At 50.8% G+C, this 15,297-nt stretch overlaps 1 protein-coding gene across 3 annotated transcripts; it reads left to right on the top strand.

The window, feature by feature from the left end:
• The first annotated feature begins 8,168 nt into the window (after positions 1–8,168).
• On the top strand, positions 8,169–15,229 carry CUEDC2 (CUE domain containing 2). 3 transcript variants are annotated; one of them, XM_027597257.1, is made up of 9 exons: positions 8,169–8,320; positions 13,239–13,325; positions 13,679–13,822; positions 13,917–13,978; positions 14,067–14,197; positions 14,283–14,465; positions 14,605–14,666; positions 14,748–14,808; positions 14,892–15,229. In XM_027597257.1, exons 2-9 carry the CDS (start codon positions 13,252–13,254, stop codon positions 15,036–15,038), a joined length of 864 nt encoding a protein of 287 aa, XP_027453058.1. In that variant the 5' UTR covers positions 8,169–8,320; positions 13,239–13,251; the 3' UTR covers positions 15,039–15,229. The 3 variants fall into 3 exon arrangements, with proteins under 3 accessions (XP_027453058.1, XP_027453061.1, XP_027453059.1); XM_027597258.1 differs by having other exon boundaries at positions 8,246–8,320; positions 13,242–13,325; XM_027597260.1 differs by lacking the exon at positions 13,239–13,325 and having other exon boundaries at positions 8,193–8,320.
• The last annotated feature ends 68 nt before the right edge of the window (positions 15,230–15,297 follow it).

Raw genomic sequence — 15,297 nt, 5'->3', positions numbered from 1 at the left:
GATCATGACCCGAGCCGAAGGCAGACGCTTAACAACTGAGCCACCCAGGCTCCCATATCCAACAATTTCATGAGGGTCTATTATTTGCCAGGAACTGTTCTAGGCCCTGGGGATACAATAGTGAATGAGACAGCCACGGCAGTTTCTGCCCTTATGGAGCTTACATTTTAGGGGAAGAAATGGGGATGGGACACCATGCAAACAGATAAAGGCAAATTGTTATAAGTATTACAGCAGGAATGAGAGGCTGAGATAGAAAAGACAAGTGCAGTAGTGGAACTTAGAATAAGGTAAACAGGGTAGCTTTCTGAGGAGGTGACATTTAAATTGAGAGCTAAAGAATGTGACAAAGCTAGCCATGCAAAGAGAAGGGTGAGGAAGAAGCCAGGCAGAGAGCTGGTGCGTGCAAAAGCCCCAAGGAATGAAAGTTATCTTCATTCCCTCAGCAGCCATTTGAGAATCCACAGTACACCAGGCAAGTGTTCTAGGGGCTAGGGTTACAGGGGAGAGCCAAAAAAGTCCCTCAGGGAGCTTACTTTAGAGGTAGAACCCAGAGAAACAGAGACTGACAACAAGCAAACTGGTGAACATATGACGTAATGTCAGTTATTAAGTAATGCGGTGCTGTTTTCAATAGGATAGCCAGGGAAGGCTTCCCCAAAGAGGTGATTCTTGCGTGGAGACCTACTAAAGACCTTCACAAGCCATTTGAATACCTGGGGGAGAAAAGCAGGTACAACAACGCTGGGGCTGGATTATCCTTGGCCTGAGAGTGAGCAAGAAGGTGGGAGTTAATGGGGTTAGGGATGAAGCCAGATCCTGTGGTGCCTAGAAGCCATGTTGAGAATTTTGGATTTTATTCTTAGTGGGCGGAGTATTATAAGCAGGACAGAATGTGATAGGATTTTTTAAATTTTTTTTAAAGATTTTATTTATTTAGGGGTGCCTGGGTGGTTCAGTTGTTAAGTGTCTGCCTTCGGCTCAGGTCATGATCCCAGGGTCCTGGGATCGAGCCCCGCATTGGGCTCCCTGCTCCGCAGGAAGCCTGTTTCTCCCTCTCCCACTCCCCCTGCTTGTGTTCCCTCTCTCGCTGTCTCTCTCTCTGTCAAATAAATAAATAAATAAAATCTTGGGGCGCCTGGGTGGCTCAGTTGTTAAGCGTCTGCCTTCGGCTCGGGTCATGATCCTGGAGTCCCGGGATCGAGTCCCACATCGGGCTCCCTGCTCAGCAGGGAGTCGGCTTCTCCCTCTTCCCTCTCGTGCTCTCTCTCTCTCATTCTCTCTCTCTCTCAAATAAATAAAATCTTTAAAAAATAAAATAAAAATAAATAAAATCTTAAAAAAAGATTTTATTTATCTATTAGAGCATGATTGGGGGGTGGAGGCAGGCAGAGGTAGAGGGAGAAGCAGGTTCCCCACTGAGCAGGGAGCCCCATGTGGGGCTCAATTCCAGGAGCTGGAGATCATGACCTGAGCCAAAGGCAGACGCTTAACTGACTGAGCCACCCAGGTGCCCCTTTTGTAATTATTCTGGATGTTGTGCGGAAAAGAGACTGTAGAGCGGCCATTGTGTAAACAGGGAGACCAGTTGGGAGGCTTTTAAAGTAATACAGGCAAAATCAGATGGTGGCTTGGTCTTATTTGGAAGTAGTGAAGCTGATGAGAAAACAAATGTCCTTGAATATGCATCTTTGTTCACACATACAAGTATTAAATTGTTGAATCAATAGTCCTAGAAATGGAATCATTGAGCACTGACACCCTGGTAGCAACAAGCACCGCCAGCAGCAGCCCAATCTAAATTTCTAAATTTCTTCTCCACTAAAGGGAACCAGGCCCACTGGGAAAATGGCTGGTTCCGAGGCTGTAGCAGGAAAGGTACAAGATGACTGGGGTGCCTGGGTGGCTCAGTCATTAAGCGCCTGCCTTCGGCTCAGGTCATGATCCCAGGGTCCTGGGATCGAGCCCCGCATCAGGCTCCCTGCTCAGCGGCAAGCTGCTTCTCCCTCTCCCACTCCCCCTGCTTGTGTTCCCTCTCTTGCTGTCTCTCTCTGTCAAATTAAAAAAAAAAAAAATCTAAAAGGAAAGGAAAGGTACAAGATGAGCCCGGAACAACTTGCGCCAAAAAATAAAGGATGGCTCAAAAATGTCAAACAAAGGAGCCCAGCTGGAAGGGACTTCCACTGGCCAAATCAGGGACAATTGAAGCATCAAAACAATCACAGTAACAGATTATTACCTACTGAATAAAATAACCTCTATTAAGTACATACTAACATTAACTAAACAAATATGGAAGGAAGCTCTTACTCATAGCAGGATGAATAATGAGGTCAGAAAGTCCATCTCCAATCAGTAATAATTGATTCCAGTGAGAATCATTCATGGATACTAAAACTAATGAGTAAAAGTTTGATGAGAAACAGGCTGTTTATATAGTTTTGAAGTATGTTCCAGAAGATTTTTTTTTTTTTAAGTGCACCAGCAGGGGGAGAGGAGCAGAGAGAGAGGGAGAAATAGACTCTCCACTGAGCAGGGAGCCCAACATGGCTCCATCCCAGGACCCCAGGATCATGACCTGAGCCGAAGGCAGACGCTTAACCAATTGAGCCAGCCAGCAGCCCCCAAGAAGATATTTATTAATTACAAAGAAAAAAAGAGTATCCTAGATTCCCTAGAATCACAGGGAAAACTGCCGACACTTGAAGCCCACTACAGCGGTCCCTCTTGAATAAAGTCTTTCTCACCATCTTTAATGAGTATCTTGAAAACTTTTTTTTTAACAAAGACAAGTTGACATCATGTGCTTTCTGATATATTAAACTGAGAAAACACAACATCAATTCAGCAGTAATGCATAATCATGAGGAAACATCAGATAAATGTAAACAGACAACCACAGTAGTCTTTATTGTTCAAAAATGTTGATGTCATAAAAGACAAAGGAAGGCTGAGAAGCTGTTTCAGGTCAAAGGAGACTAAGAGACATGAAAATTGATACAATGCATGATCCTGTTTTGGATCCTGAATGAAAGTTGTTATGAAGGACATTAATGGGACAAGTAGCAAGATTTGAATAAAGACTGTAGATTAGAGAAAGCAACATGGCAAAAGGTTAACGGTGAATCTGTAAGAAGGGTAGGCAAGAGTTCTTTGCACTATTCTGCAGACTTTTTTGTAAGTTTAATTTCCAACTAAAAATAAAAACTAATAAGTAGGGGCACCTGGGTGGCTCAGTCGGTTAAGCATCTGCCTTCAGCTCAGGTCATGATCTTGGGGTCCTGGGATCGAGCCCTGCATCGGGCTCCCTGCTCAATGGGAAGTCTGCTTGAGATTCTCTCATGCTCTGCCCCTCCCTGCTGCTCATGCTCTCTCTCCCTCTCTCTCTCAAATAAATAAATAAATAAATAAATAAATAAAATCTTAAAAAAAACCGGAAATAAGTAAATTGAACCTCTGGGTCAAAAAGTAGTAAATGTGCTACATAGCTATGTCTCTGTGTTATATTTTAATCTTGGAGAATTGTCTGCATGCCAGTAAGTCTCAAATCCTTTTTTGAAACAATGCAGGTTTCAACTAAATCCTGAGTCTCCCATCACATAAGGTGTGTTCTGTATCTCCTTCCTTCTCTGTCCTCTCGGTTCAGACCTTGAAGTCTCTTAACTTCCTCCATTGCTGAGAATCTGCATTGCTCACAGACATTTCTCCCCAAGGCTTCTACTTATGCCTTAGAAATGCCCACAGCCTGCACACCAGTTGACCCCCAGCCCCCAGTGAGGGAAGAGGGCCCCTGATTACAGACTTTCTGAAGGAAGTACAGCCACTCAGCTCAGTCCAGCATGCTGCCATGCACATGCTTCCAAACCCCAGTGCTTGCTCCAGGCCCTGTGGATGTAAGGGAGCCCTGCAGGGAGCCTAGATGCCTCCTTCTTTGATCTTTTATTTGAACGTAAGCCTTAGAAGCTTAGAACTCATAAAACATCTCGGCTGCCAGGGACTTTGCTGTTCACCTGGTCCAATCCCCTCAATTTACGTTATGCTGGGAATCCAAGTCCAGAGAGAAGGAGTGACTCACCCAAGGTTATACAGTCGGTGGGAATCCAGAACTCCTAGATCTCAGCAGGGCTTGGGCTACCAAACTCTGGTCCTGATGGTCTCCTCCTGGTCTTGCCCCAGCCTTACCTGACCCTGGCATCTGGTCTGGAATGCTTCACTCAATAAACTATGGCTGACTAATTTTAAGCCGTATCCTACCTCCCAACGGGGTAGCTCACATTCTACTTAAGGGAATATAATAAGAATCATAATAAACTCACACACTTAACTGAGAACTTACTGTGTGCAGGTACTGTGCTAAAGCCCTGAACGGAAGATACTATCAACTCATTTAATTTACACAAAGCTTTGATGTCCATATAATTATTTTTTCCACTTACAGATGAGGAAACTGAGGCCTATAGGGGTGAACAGCTTACCCAAGGTCACACATGAAGAATGCATCTGGGATCTGACTATACCTTAACTTCTAGGCCAAACTGCCTCTTCATACATTAGACACACTCAGCAAAATGCAAGGAACATTTACTGAACAGTTACTATGTGCAGAATGCTGGACTAGACACTATGGGGCTCACAAATGAGCCCCTCTAGAGAGGAGTATGGAGGATTTGCAGGAGATCATCTGCACTGCTGGGAAGTTGAGGGAGGCTTCTTGGAAGAGGCATCTGAGACTTTGAAGGATGTATAGGATCCCAACAGATAGTGATGGGGAGGAGGTGTCCCAGGAAGAACTGAGGAGGGTTCAGCATGAGTAAAGGCATGGCAGCAGGAGCAGGGGGCAACGGGGTTTCATTAGAGGGCAGGTTATGACCAGGAAGCAATGGACTCTCGTGCTTGAAAGCAAAGTGGAGGCCATACTGTGAAAGACTCTAATGACAAAGTAAGGAGTTTGGAGAAGCCATTGAGGTCTTTGAGCAGAAGGGTAGTAGTCCAAGTTGAAGTTATTAAAAGATGTGGACAGTGCCTGGAGGAGCGCCTGGCTGGGATGCTGAGAGCCTGAGCCAGCAGCTTCCCCAAGACCTCTCTATTGAAGGTATAGCACAGCCGGGCACCAGAACTGAGTCCCTAGGCCGTTTGCTCGAGCTCACAGCCTATGGAATTCAGTTCTCAGAGCCAGGTGGCCAACGTTCTCCCAGTCTTGATTCTGCCCTTCTGTGCTCTCTTCTGTGAATTCCTCCCATTCCCACAGTGGGTCAGATGAGGAACCTGGGATCTCAATATTCCTCCTATCCCAGAGAGGATCTGAGCTTAGAGCTAAAAAACAGGGCCCATACCCAGGGAAAGGGGCAAGGGTTCTCTGAACTCCAACAGGATTGATGCAGGATATGAGGGGAGGGGGCTCAGGGATTCTATGAGTACTGTGGAATCATTTCTTGCCCAGATGTGCTCCTGGTGGGGCCAGATGTAGAGAGGTACTCCAGGAGGAGTCGGGGCTGGGGGAGAGCCAGAATATGTGCACGGAGAAGGGCATCTCTTGGGAGACTGGGAGGCTTCCTGCGCCAGAGGGGGCCCCTAAAATATGGATCCCCAAAAGTTCCAGCTCCCTGAAAATCTCCCCACCAAAACTAAAGATCTGAGATACCTGGGATAGGTAGGGGAGAGGAAGAGAAATCTTTCTCTGAAACACACTTTCACTTCTGGAGAGTTAAGCGGAGGGGTGGGGGCTATTCCCCTTCTCCAGGCAGAGCTGCTGCCTGTCCCTGGAGAGGGAAAGGCAAGCCTGCAAGCTCAGGAACCGCCCTACCCCCCACTCTGCTTGAGTTGTGAGCAAGGGCCCACACTTACCGTGAAGCCTCCTCTCTTGATCTTGGGACTGGATCTGCAGTGATGCTCTTAGAGAATGCTCCTTAAATAGGGCTCCCTCCCTGCCCCAGCCAACTCCCACCCCCGCCCCATCCTGGCTCTTCTGAGAAAGGAGGAAGGTGTGGGAGGGCTGGGCACCTTGCCCAGAGAGCCCTTTCTGACCTCAATCAAGAGCGGGGACCCCCTCCTTTCTCCCCATCCTTTTGAAGTGTCCCCTTCCTTGCTCAGTCTCTGACTGAGTCCCTCCCACCCCTTGAGACCAGCCAGATGGGCTTTATCTCTGCTCTTAATGTCTGGGAAATCTGCGCTTTATGCCTAATTCAAGCCCAGTTCCTCATTCTGAGGTCGGATGATGGGGAATTGATGTGCTAGGGGAAGCTTCGGCATAGGCTTCTAGCTTTTCCCTTCAGCTGAGGGGACCTAGGCTGCAAAACTCACGAGGGAATGGGAAGAGACGAGTCATCATGTCACCTTGTTTCACCCTATGTGGCTTCCAGCAGCACCCAAAGGACAGGTGGAATCTGGTCCCATCTTGGGGATGGAGAGACTGAGACCTGAGGGGACAAAAAAAATCAGAGGTTTAAGGTCGGGCCAGCTATGGAACGCCAAGCAGAACGAGTGTTCCCCACAGCTCCTATCTTACAGTTTGTGTGTGTCCTTGTGTCTGTGGCAGTCCCTTTCCTCAGCCCACCCTCTGTCCTCTGACCCCAGAACCAAACTCCTGCTGCACAGAGTTGGGACCCTTCAGGATTTGAGCTAGGAATCAAGGGGCTCCCCCTAAGAGGTCTTTCCCATCATCCTCCCAAAGCTCAGGAATTTCTTTCTGATGATATCTAGCTACATCCAACTGCCAGCCAAGAAACAAGCCATAGGGGAGGAGGGAAAGGCACAGGGATGGCTACAGGGAATTCAGGCCAGAACTAGAGATAGCTCTACCGAGAAAACCTGAAAGTTCCCGTAATGGGGGTGGTAGGGAGAGAAGAGTCATCAGCATTATGCAGTGAAGGTGGGGATGGGGCTGGGGGAAGGCAGGGATGGCCAAGTCTTTAAAGGACTGGCAGAGGTCTGGGGCTGATGGAGCTACCCATTACCCCCCTTTCCAGGGGCATGCTTAGCCAGAGTTCAAAGTGGCTGTCACCCCACCTCTCATTAACCTTAGCAGCGCCAGGCTGGCAGCGGCAGTGTTTTTATGGGAGACACAACGCCCAATGTGCTCCCTCCTTCCTCCCTCCCCTTTCCTGCCCCCACTCCCCAGCAGTGAACATCTTGCTCTTTGAGGCTAGAAGGTCCTGGTGGGGGGGAGCTGGGAGCCTGCAGCAAGGGACAGAGCTGGAAGAAGGAGAGTGATCCCTCTTTTCTCCATATTTTGGCACTGCCTCAGCCCTTAGGGGAGAAGAGAGGATGGGACTTTCTACCTTGGACCATGAGCTCCTGAGAACAGTGACAATCTCTGAGTACCCAGCCCCTTATGAGGTGACTAGCCCTGAAGGGGCTCATCCCTGCTGATTGGGGATGGGCTAGCTCACCCTTGGAGGGAACTCTTTTCCTTCATGACCCCTTACGGGATTCCTGGGAAGGGATGGCTGTGGGTTTCCCCACAGGGTAGCACTAGGAAGGTAGCCTTGCTGGGTCCTGGAGTTCAGTTGTCCTATCCTAAATGAGAAGTCCTGCCAACACGGGCATGAAGGCCCTGGGAGTAGGCATAGCCTTTAGACTGTCCTGGATCTGGGCTCAGGTTGATACTCACCCAGAACACCTGCGCCCTGTTACCCCCGTCCAAACCAGGCTCGACCCTCCCAAGACCCAGATCCTGTAACCCACCCTAATCTTGGGGGAGACATCGCTGTTAAGGGAAGGCAAAGCCGACAGATATGGTGTGGAAGGAAGTCATCACCTAAGAGCTGACCGGGCGACGGACCTTGAACCTAGACTGCACATAAAAGGGGAGAGACACAGGGATTTGGGAAGAACACCAGGTTCTGGGTGTAGGGGCCACCAGATCCAATCAGGGATCCAAGTCTGTGGAAAGACGGTAGGTAGAGACAAGGAGAGGGAAGGAAGCTATAAGATCTGAGGGCGGAAATTTTATGGCAAGGAAGGCGGACAGGAAGACACTGGGTGGGGTCGAAAGGTTCTCGGTCTTTCGCAGCTGACAAGGAACTAGGCGGGGATGCAGTCAGCCGTTGAGACTCCACCCACTTGGCGGGACCTCCACGCCTCATTTCTCCCAACCCGCAACAAAAATGGCCGCCGCGGGAGTCTGTGCAAAACCCTGAGACAAATGGGCATGGGCGCAGAAGCCCCGCCCAGTTATGGGCACTTGCCCTTCTCAAAAATGGCTACCACGGCGCTTCTGAGAGGGAACCACTCTGGGCCTCGCCTTTGATCTCGTTGGTGGAGCTGGGGGATGAGAGCTGCACCGCGCGGGACAAGTCGCCGGCGGCGCCCGACGGAGCAGGTGATTTCCCCTCCGGCCCCCGGCCCAGGGCTGGGAGAGTCGCGGAGAACGCTGACCCAGGGTACCCGTCCTGTGTGTTCCCCCACGGTACTCCCTGGGACCCATCGGCCCCCCCATCTCTGGTTCTCGCCGTGGCCTGTATCAAGGCACATCCCAGCTTACTCAGGCCTCCCTAGTCCTGTGTCCCCACGGCAGCAACCGCATCCCGGTGCCCTCGGGCCCGCTACTCCGGACCTTTATGGGTATCCCGCTAGCTTGTTTAGGGAGCTCCTGCTTCAGGGGTGGACCATCATCACAGTCCCACTTCCTGTGCACCCCACTATCCCCGTTTGTGCTCCGGTCTGACTTTGGGTGCTGGAATCCCTTGTAGCCCTCAGTGTCCTTGGAGTCTCTAAGACTTGACTTGGGGGTCAGGGGACAACGATGTCCTCTGGAACCTGCGTTATGGGACTAGGGCCCCAGGAGCTAGGCTTCATAGTGGCTGAGAAACCAGCGAAGACCTCCGTGCTAGACCCTCTGAGTGCCCACACTGCTTCCCAGGACTCCTCCCACATGGCCTTCTGCTTTCTCTCCACCTTAAGCAGCTCCCCATCCCAAGGGAGCAGCATGGTTCTCCTTCCCCCAGTCTCACTTAAATTTGTCCAGGGGATCTGTATTGAGCATCTGGAGTCCAGGCTTGTGCCTGGTCCTGGGGATGCTCTCAGGCCATCTGGGGGCAGTGAGGATGGGACACTGAGGGTTGGCTACAGGGAGAAAGTGAGTCCCGCAGAATGAGAGGCAGAGGGAAAGACGTTCTGAGTGGGGAAAACGGTGTAAGCAAAGATTCTGAGGTAGGCAGGAGGGCCAGCCAGGCAGGACAGGAGGATCAGAACATGGGCTGGGGGCCACATCATTTTCTTCATTAAGAGGTAGTGTAGCGTAGTGGTTAACAGGGTTCTGGAGCCAGACTGCTTGGATGTAAATGTGCCATTAACTTCCTGTGTGACCTTGGACAAGTTACTTAACCTCTCAGTGTCTCCATTTCCTTTTGGGCAAAATGAGATAGTATAATATTATTAGTATCTATATTTTCGGGTTATTGTGAGGATTAGGTAAGTTAATATGGGTAAAGTGCATAGAACTATTATTACCATCATCAGAGGTATTTAAACAGGACTTATGACAGGATGACAATCACATTTCATGGATGCTACTAACCAGTGAGCCCTGATTTGGAGCCCTCAGGAAGTAATGGGAGTTCTGTGGACTACATCCAGAATTTGAAAAGTCTCATGAAAATCATGTTCTTACCCTGGACAAGGCTGGCTGCTTAGGCTACAGCTTCTCCAACTCGGGGACTGTGGAGGAGAAATACTAGAAGAAGCCTCTGGGCAGGAAAACAATGCTGAGGAAGGCTAGGGGGATGGAGAAGGGTGAAAGAAAGAAGTGGCAAGCTTTAAAGGCTGGGTAAAGTTTGGTCAGCCCCAGAACAGGAGAAGGGAAGGTGTTGCCTCCATAGACAAGCTAGAGCAAAAGCTTAGGGGAGGGAGACATTCTTTGGAGGCACGGAGAAGAGTTTCCCAGTAACAACTCCTTGGCCCTCAGACCCTGATCAGAAACCCAGAGGCATCAGACACATCCCTGAGCACTTATTCCCTAGAAACTAGACTTTCTTGCAGCAGGCTTTTTCCCAGCAGAGGTTGCCAGGCAGCTGACAGCAGCCAGGATTTGGTGTAATCCAGGGTCGGTGTAGCTCTCTGTATGGGGCTGACCTCTTGGGAGAACTGCATAATGGTGTCTGGCATGTGTGGTGTGAGCAGTTCTGCTCTCCAGGGCCCATGCGAGGCTACGGCTTCTTAGTCTTGCTGTCCAAAGTGATCCCTGTGCTGTCACAGCAACACTATGTTACTACTTAGGGGACCCGGGAACTGTAAGCATAGATCTTAGCTCTGTCTCAACTGGCTTGGAAGTCTTGAGATCCCCCCCCAATCCCGTGGAATATACACTCAACTAGGCGACCTGGATTTAAATCTTAACTACCACAGTCCAACCAAGTGACACTGGGCAAAGCATTAAACTCACTGAGCTTCAGTTCTGTCATTTTAAAGCAGGGGGAGTAACTCTTTATTGAGTGTCCCACTTCACAGGATACCGAGCGTATGCTGATGAGTAAGCTGGGAGTATAGTCCCTGCCCTCATGAAACAATTGGAAGAAACATTAAACATTGCCCAAATAATTATTTAATTAGAGCTATAAAGAATACTGCAAAATAAGGAAAAGTGCAGTCTGCAATGAGGGTGTAAGATGGTGGGGACCAAAGCAGTTCTCGAGGGTCCAGGGCAGCATCCCATGAGGAAGAAAATTTTAAACTGAGACCCGACAGGTAAGAAGGTGTTAGACAAGTGAAGGGGTGGAGGTGGAAGGCTGTCCAGGCAGAGGAAGCAGCTGTGCAAAGGCTCTTGCCATGAAAAGCCTTGAACGTTGGCAAACTGGAAGAAAGCCAGGGTGGAGGGAAGTGATCCAGGGAGGTTGTGGTGCTCGGTGAGGCTGGAGAGATGTACACAGGGATAAAGCCCTCAACTGAAGGCCACAAAAGGAATGTGGGCTAATCAGAAGGGAAGGAGGACGTCACTGATAGATTTTTAGCAGGAACAACAGGATTTTTGTACAGATCACACGACTATGATCTTTGTAAAGAATAGATTTGGGGGAAAGATGGTAGTAGGGGGAAGGGTTAGGAGGCTCCGGCATTGAAGGTAAGAGGTGGAGCAGAATGGGAGGAGAGATGGAGAGAAGCACATGTTGAGAGGCGTGAGAGGTGATGGTCAGGGCTTGGTGACTGGATGTGGGAAAGACTGGAAGGGGTAGGATCGTGTCAGGATAATTCCCAGACTTGTGGCAAGAGCAGCTGGGTACGTGAACATGCATTTACTGATGACAGCCTTGGAGGAGCAAAGGACTTGGGAGAATGTCAGTTTGGGATTTGTTAAGTCACCTACATGGAGGTGTCAGAGAGGGAGACGTGCAAACGTGTGGCTCCGCGGAGGGGACTGGGCTAGAGGACTGGCATTTGAGGATTGGTGACATAGAATTGGTTCATAAAGATGTGGGCCCAGACAAGGTCTTCTAGAGAGAGGGGGTGCAGAGGAAGGAGAGAGGAGGAGCAGCTGTGAGCCTGAGCCTTCTTGCCAGCAAAGGAGAGAGGGACAGAGAAGGGAGCCCAGGAAGGAATGGCCAGAGAAGGAAGAGAGTAATGCCTCAGAAACCAACATTGATGCTGCTTGAAAGGGCAAATATTAGGTGAAAACTATAAGAAATAGCCTTTTCTTTCTTTTCCTTCACTCCTTCTTTCTCTCCCTCCCTCCTCCGCTGCCTCCTTCCCTCCCTGTAGATCCAAAACAGGCAGTACTGGCAAGCTTATATGGTTCAACCTAATTAAACCAAAACCGGAAAAAGTAACTCATGACCTTGGATTGAGCAATTTTGGTAGAGATGTTGGAGCAGAAGCCAGATGAGCCGGGGAGAATGGATGGAAAGGAGATTAATAAGGGAATAGAATCGACAGGACTGGATTGGCTGAGTGCAGCAGTTGGGGTTGAGAGGGGGTAAAATCAAGGGTAATTCCTAAGTTTCAGATTTGGCAGCTGAGTGAGTGAACGGTTGGGTCAGCCAGTGAAACAGGAGGGGGGATGTATACCAATCATGAGAATATTGTGAGTGCGGGGTAGATGGAATTTGAGATGCCTCTGAGTCTTCTGAGTGGGAAGAGCTGACATTTGGACCTGTGGAGCCATTCATTACCATCTATGTGTTCCTGACTCCCACATATGGACTGTTGGGAGTCAAAAGCATGTAGATGGGAATGAAATAAGTCAATGAGTATTTATAGAGCATCCACTAACTGCAAGCATTTTTCTAGGTGCTAGGGTTACACCAATGAATAAGACAAAGACCCCAGACCCCTGCACTGTGGAGCTTATAGTCTAGGAGGGAGGTCAGACAATAGGCAAATAAACATAAAATAACATTAAGCTGTAGTAGATTCTGTATAGAAAATAAAGCAGGGCAAGGGACTAGGGAGTAGGAGGAATACTCCCTATTTTTGGTTGGTTAGTCAGGGAAGGTCTCTCTCAGAAGGCAACATATGAGCAGAGCTCTGGAGGAGGTGAGGGGATGAACCATGTAGATATATGGGGGAGATAGGTAGGAAGAAGCTGGGGAAGTTTGAGGACCAACAAGGAGGCTGGTGAGGCAGGAGTGGAGTGAGTGATGAGGTTGGAGAGGTGGGCAAAGGCCAGATTTTGTAGGGCTCCAGAGGCTTTGGGAAGGAGGATGGAAAGTCCTTTGTAGATAACCCCAAGCTGCTGGATTGGGCAGGAAGAGAGAATTCCTGAAAGACTTCCCCTTCCATCAGAGCCCCACAGCCCGAAAAGCCCCTTTGTGCAGTGGGTGGGTGGCCCATTCTGGCTGGGGGAAGGCTGTGCTTGGTCCTGAGGTCTGCTCCTTGGGGGGGCTAGACAATGGGCCCTTTGTAGTTGGACTTGGGGGCCAAGTGACCCTCTCAACGATGGGATTCCTCAGCCAGGCGGCATGTGACCCCAAGACCTTGGCTTCTTGCCAGAGGGTCTGGGCCTGCTGCTGGGGAATGGGGTGGCAAGATGGGGAGAGGTTGGGGGAAGGGCGAGGGAAACCACTGTGGAGCCCTTCTCCTGAGACAGGGCAGAGTCCTGTCTCAGGCTGAAGGAGGTGGAGAGATGGGCAGGGAGGGGGCTGTAGCTCTGCTTGAGGGAGCAGGGGAGGGCTGCAGAGCTGGAAACTGTGGACAACAACAAATGGTTTCCACAGCAGGGTAGGAGGGAGGGGCTGACCGCCCCTGGGCCTAGTGGGTAGGGGCAGGCAGAAGACGGCCTGACAAACCTACATCTTCTGTCCCTTCAGAAGAGGAGAGAGCATGGAGCTGGAGAGGATTGTCAGTGCAGCCCTCCTTGCCTTTGTCCAGACACACCTCCCAGAGGCTGACCTCAGGTAGAAGCAGCTTTTCTAGAAAGGTCATGCTAGGGTCAGGGTTGGAGCTGCTGGGCAGCACTCTGGGCCCTGGCCCATGGAAAGGTGGGGTGGGAAGCCCTCAACTCAAATCCTGAGGTGGGGGAGGGCTGATTATGATCTGCTGGTATGGCCTTACATCTTAACCTGTCCCTGTCACCTTGCTGGACAGATGGGAAACCAAAGCTCTGTGGGAGGGTGGGATATTTTCCGGCTTCAAGGCTTGAAGTCTGGCTCATGGACCCAGTGAAGCCGAGGGCTCGAGTCTCAGGGTAGGTGGGTTGCTGGAAGTATCCAGTGTCCTACCCAGGGCTTATCCTGTCCCCTTCCTGCAGCGGCTTGGATGAGGTCATCTTCTCCTATGTGCTCGGGGTCCTGGAGGATCTGGGCCCCTCCGGGCCATCAGAGGAGAACTTCGATATGGAGGCCTTTACTGAGATGATGGAGGCCTATGTGCCTGGCTTTGCCCACATTCCAAGGTGGGATCTGGCTGGGGCAAAGAGGGGGTGGAGGGCTGGCGGATGGTGGAGGGTGGGCAGAGTTGTCCTCTTACCACCGTCCTGGTTTTTTCAGGGGTACAATAGGGGACATGATGCGGAAGCTCTCAGGGCAGTTGAGTGGTGCCAGGAACAAAGGTGAGTTTGGGGACTGGGCACTTGGATGACTCGATACCCCCATCCCCCAAAGCCCTGGCAAACCTGATGCTCTCTCTGCTTCCTTAAGAGAACCTGCAACCACAGAGCTCTGAGGTCCAAGGTCAGGTGCCCATCTCCCCAGAGCACCTGCAGCAGCCTGAAAAGCTCAAAGAAGAGACTAGGGCTTCTCCTACTGCTGCTGGAGACACCCAGGATGAGGTACTGGTAGAGGAGGGTACTGGTGAGAGAATTTGGGGCCAGGAAAGAAGGAAGTACTGCTTCTTGTCACCATCTCTGCCCACAGGCAGCCGGTGCTGAGGAGGAGCTGCTTCCAGGGGTGGATGTTCTCCTGGAGGTGTTCCCTACCTGTTCAGTGGAGCAGGCCCAGTGGGTGCTGGCCAAAGCTCGGGGAGACTTGGAAGAAGCTGTGCAGATGCTTGTCGAGGGGAAGGAGGAGGGGCCTCCAGCGTGGGACGGCCCCAACCAGGTATCCTCTGCTAGACATGCCCCTCAACCCAAATAGCCTCAGCCACGTTCCACCTTAGTGTTAAGCGCCTGCCCCTAGCCTATCCCTGTCTGCTTCTTCTGGTGCCCTAGGGTTTAGACTAGGCTTCCCTTCTCTGCAGGACCTGCCCAGGCGCCTCAGAGGCCCCCAAAAGGATGAACTGAAGTCCTTCATCCTGCAGAAGTGAGTCTGGGCTGGGCTGGGCTAGACCCTTAGAGGGTCTTCCCAGAGTGGCAGGAACTTCACCCAGCCAGTTTTTGGCAGGTACATGATGGTGGATAGCGCAGAGGATCAGAAGATTCACCGGCCCATGGCTCCCAGGGAGGTGAGAGGGTTATGGCTGCTGGAGGTGTGGTGTGGGTGGGATGTCCCCTGGCTTCTGCTGCTCATTGCCCAATTGCCTGACAGGCCCCCAAGAAGCTGATCCGATACATCGACAACCAGGTAGTAAGCACCAAAGGGGAGCGATTCAAAGATGTGCGGAACCCTGAGGCCGAGGAGATGAAGGCCACATACATCAACCTCAAGCCAGCCAGAAAGTACCGCTTCCACTAAGGCATTCGCCAGACTCTGCTGGAGCTTTCTAGGCTCAGACCCCAGAGGGATGCAGGAGCCCTACACCCCACACAGGGCCCGCCCTAACTCCTGTCCCCCTTCTCCGTCCTGCTCTCTACTTCCTTGCCCCACAGTGCTGACCTCCTCTTGGAGCTGCCCACGGGCACAGTAAAGGTGGCCCCAGGAAGGTGTGAGTGCATTCTGGTCATTTCTGCTCAGAATTGGGGTACTGTGTCTGTCTGACCTCTCTCCCAACTTC

Source organism: Zalophus californianus, chromosome 15 (assembly GCF_009762305.2).
Source record: "Zalophus californianus isolate mZalCal1 chromosome 15, mZalCal1.pri.v2, whole genome shotgun sequence".
NCBI lineage: Eukaryota > Metazoa > Chordata > Mammalia > Carnivora > Otariidae > Zalophus > Zalophus californianus.
The sequence above is the reverse complement of the archived record's forward strand: the minus strand, read 5'-3'. Positions and strand labels throughout refer to the sequence as shown.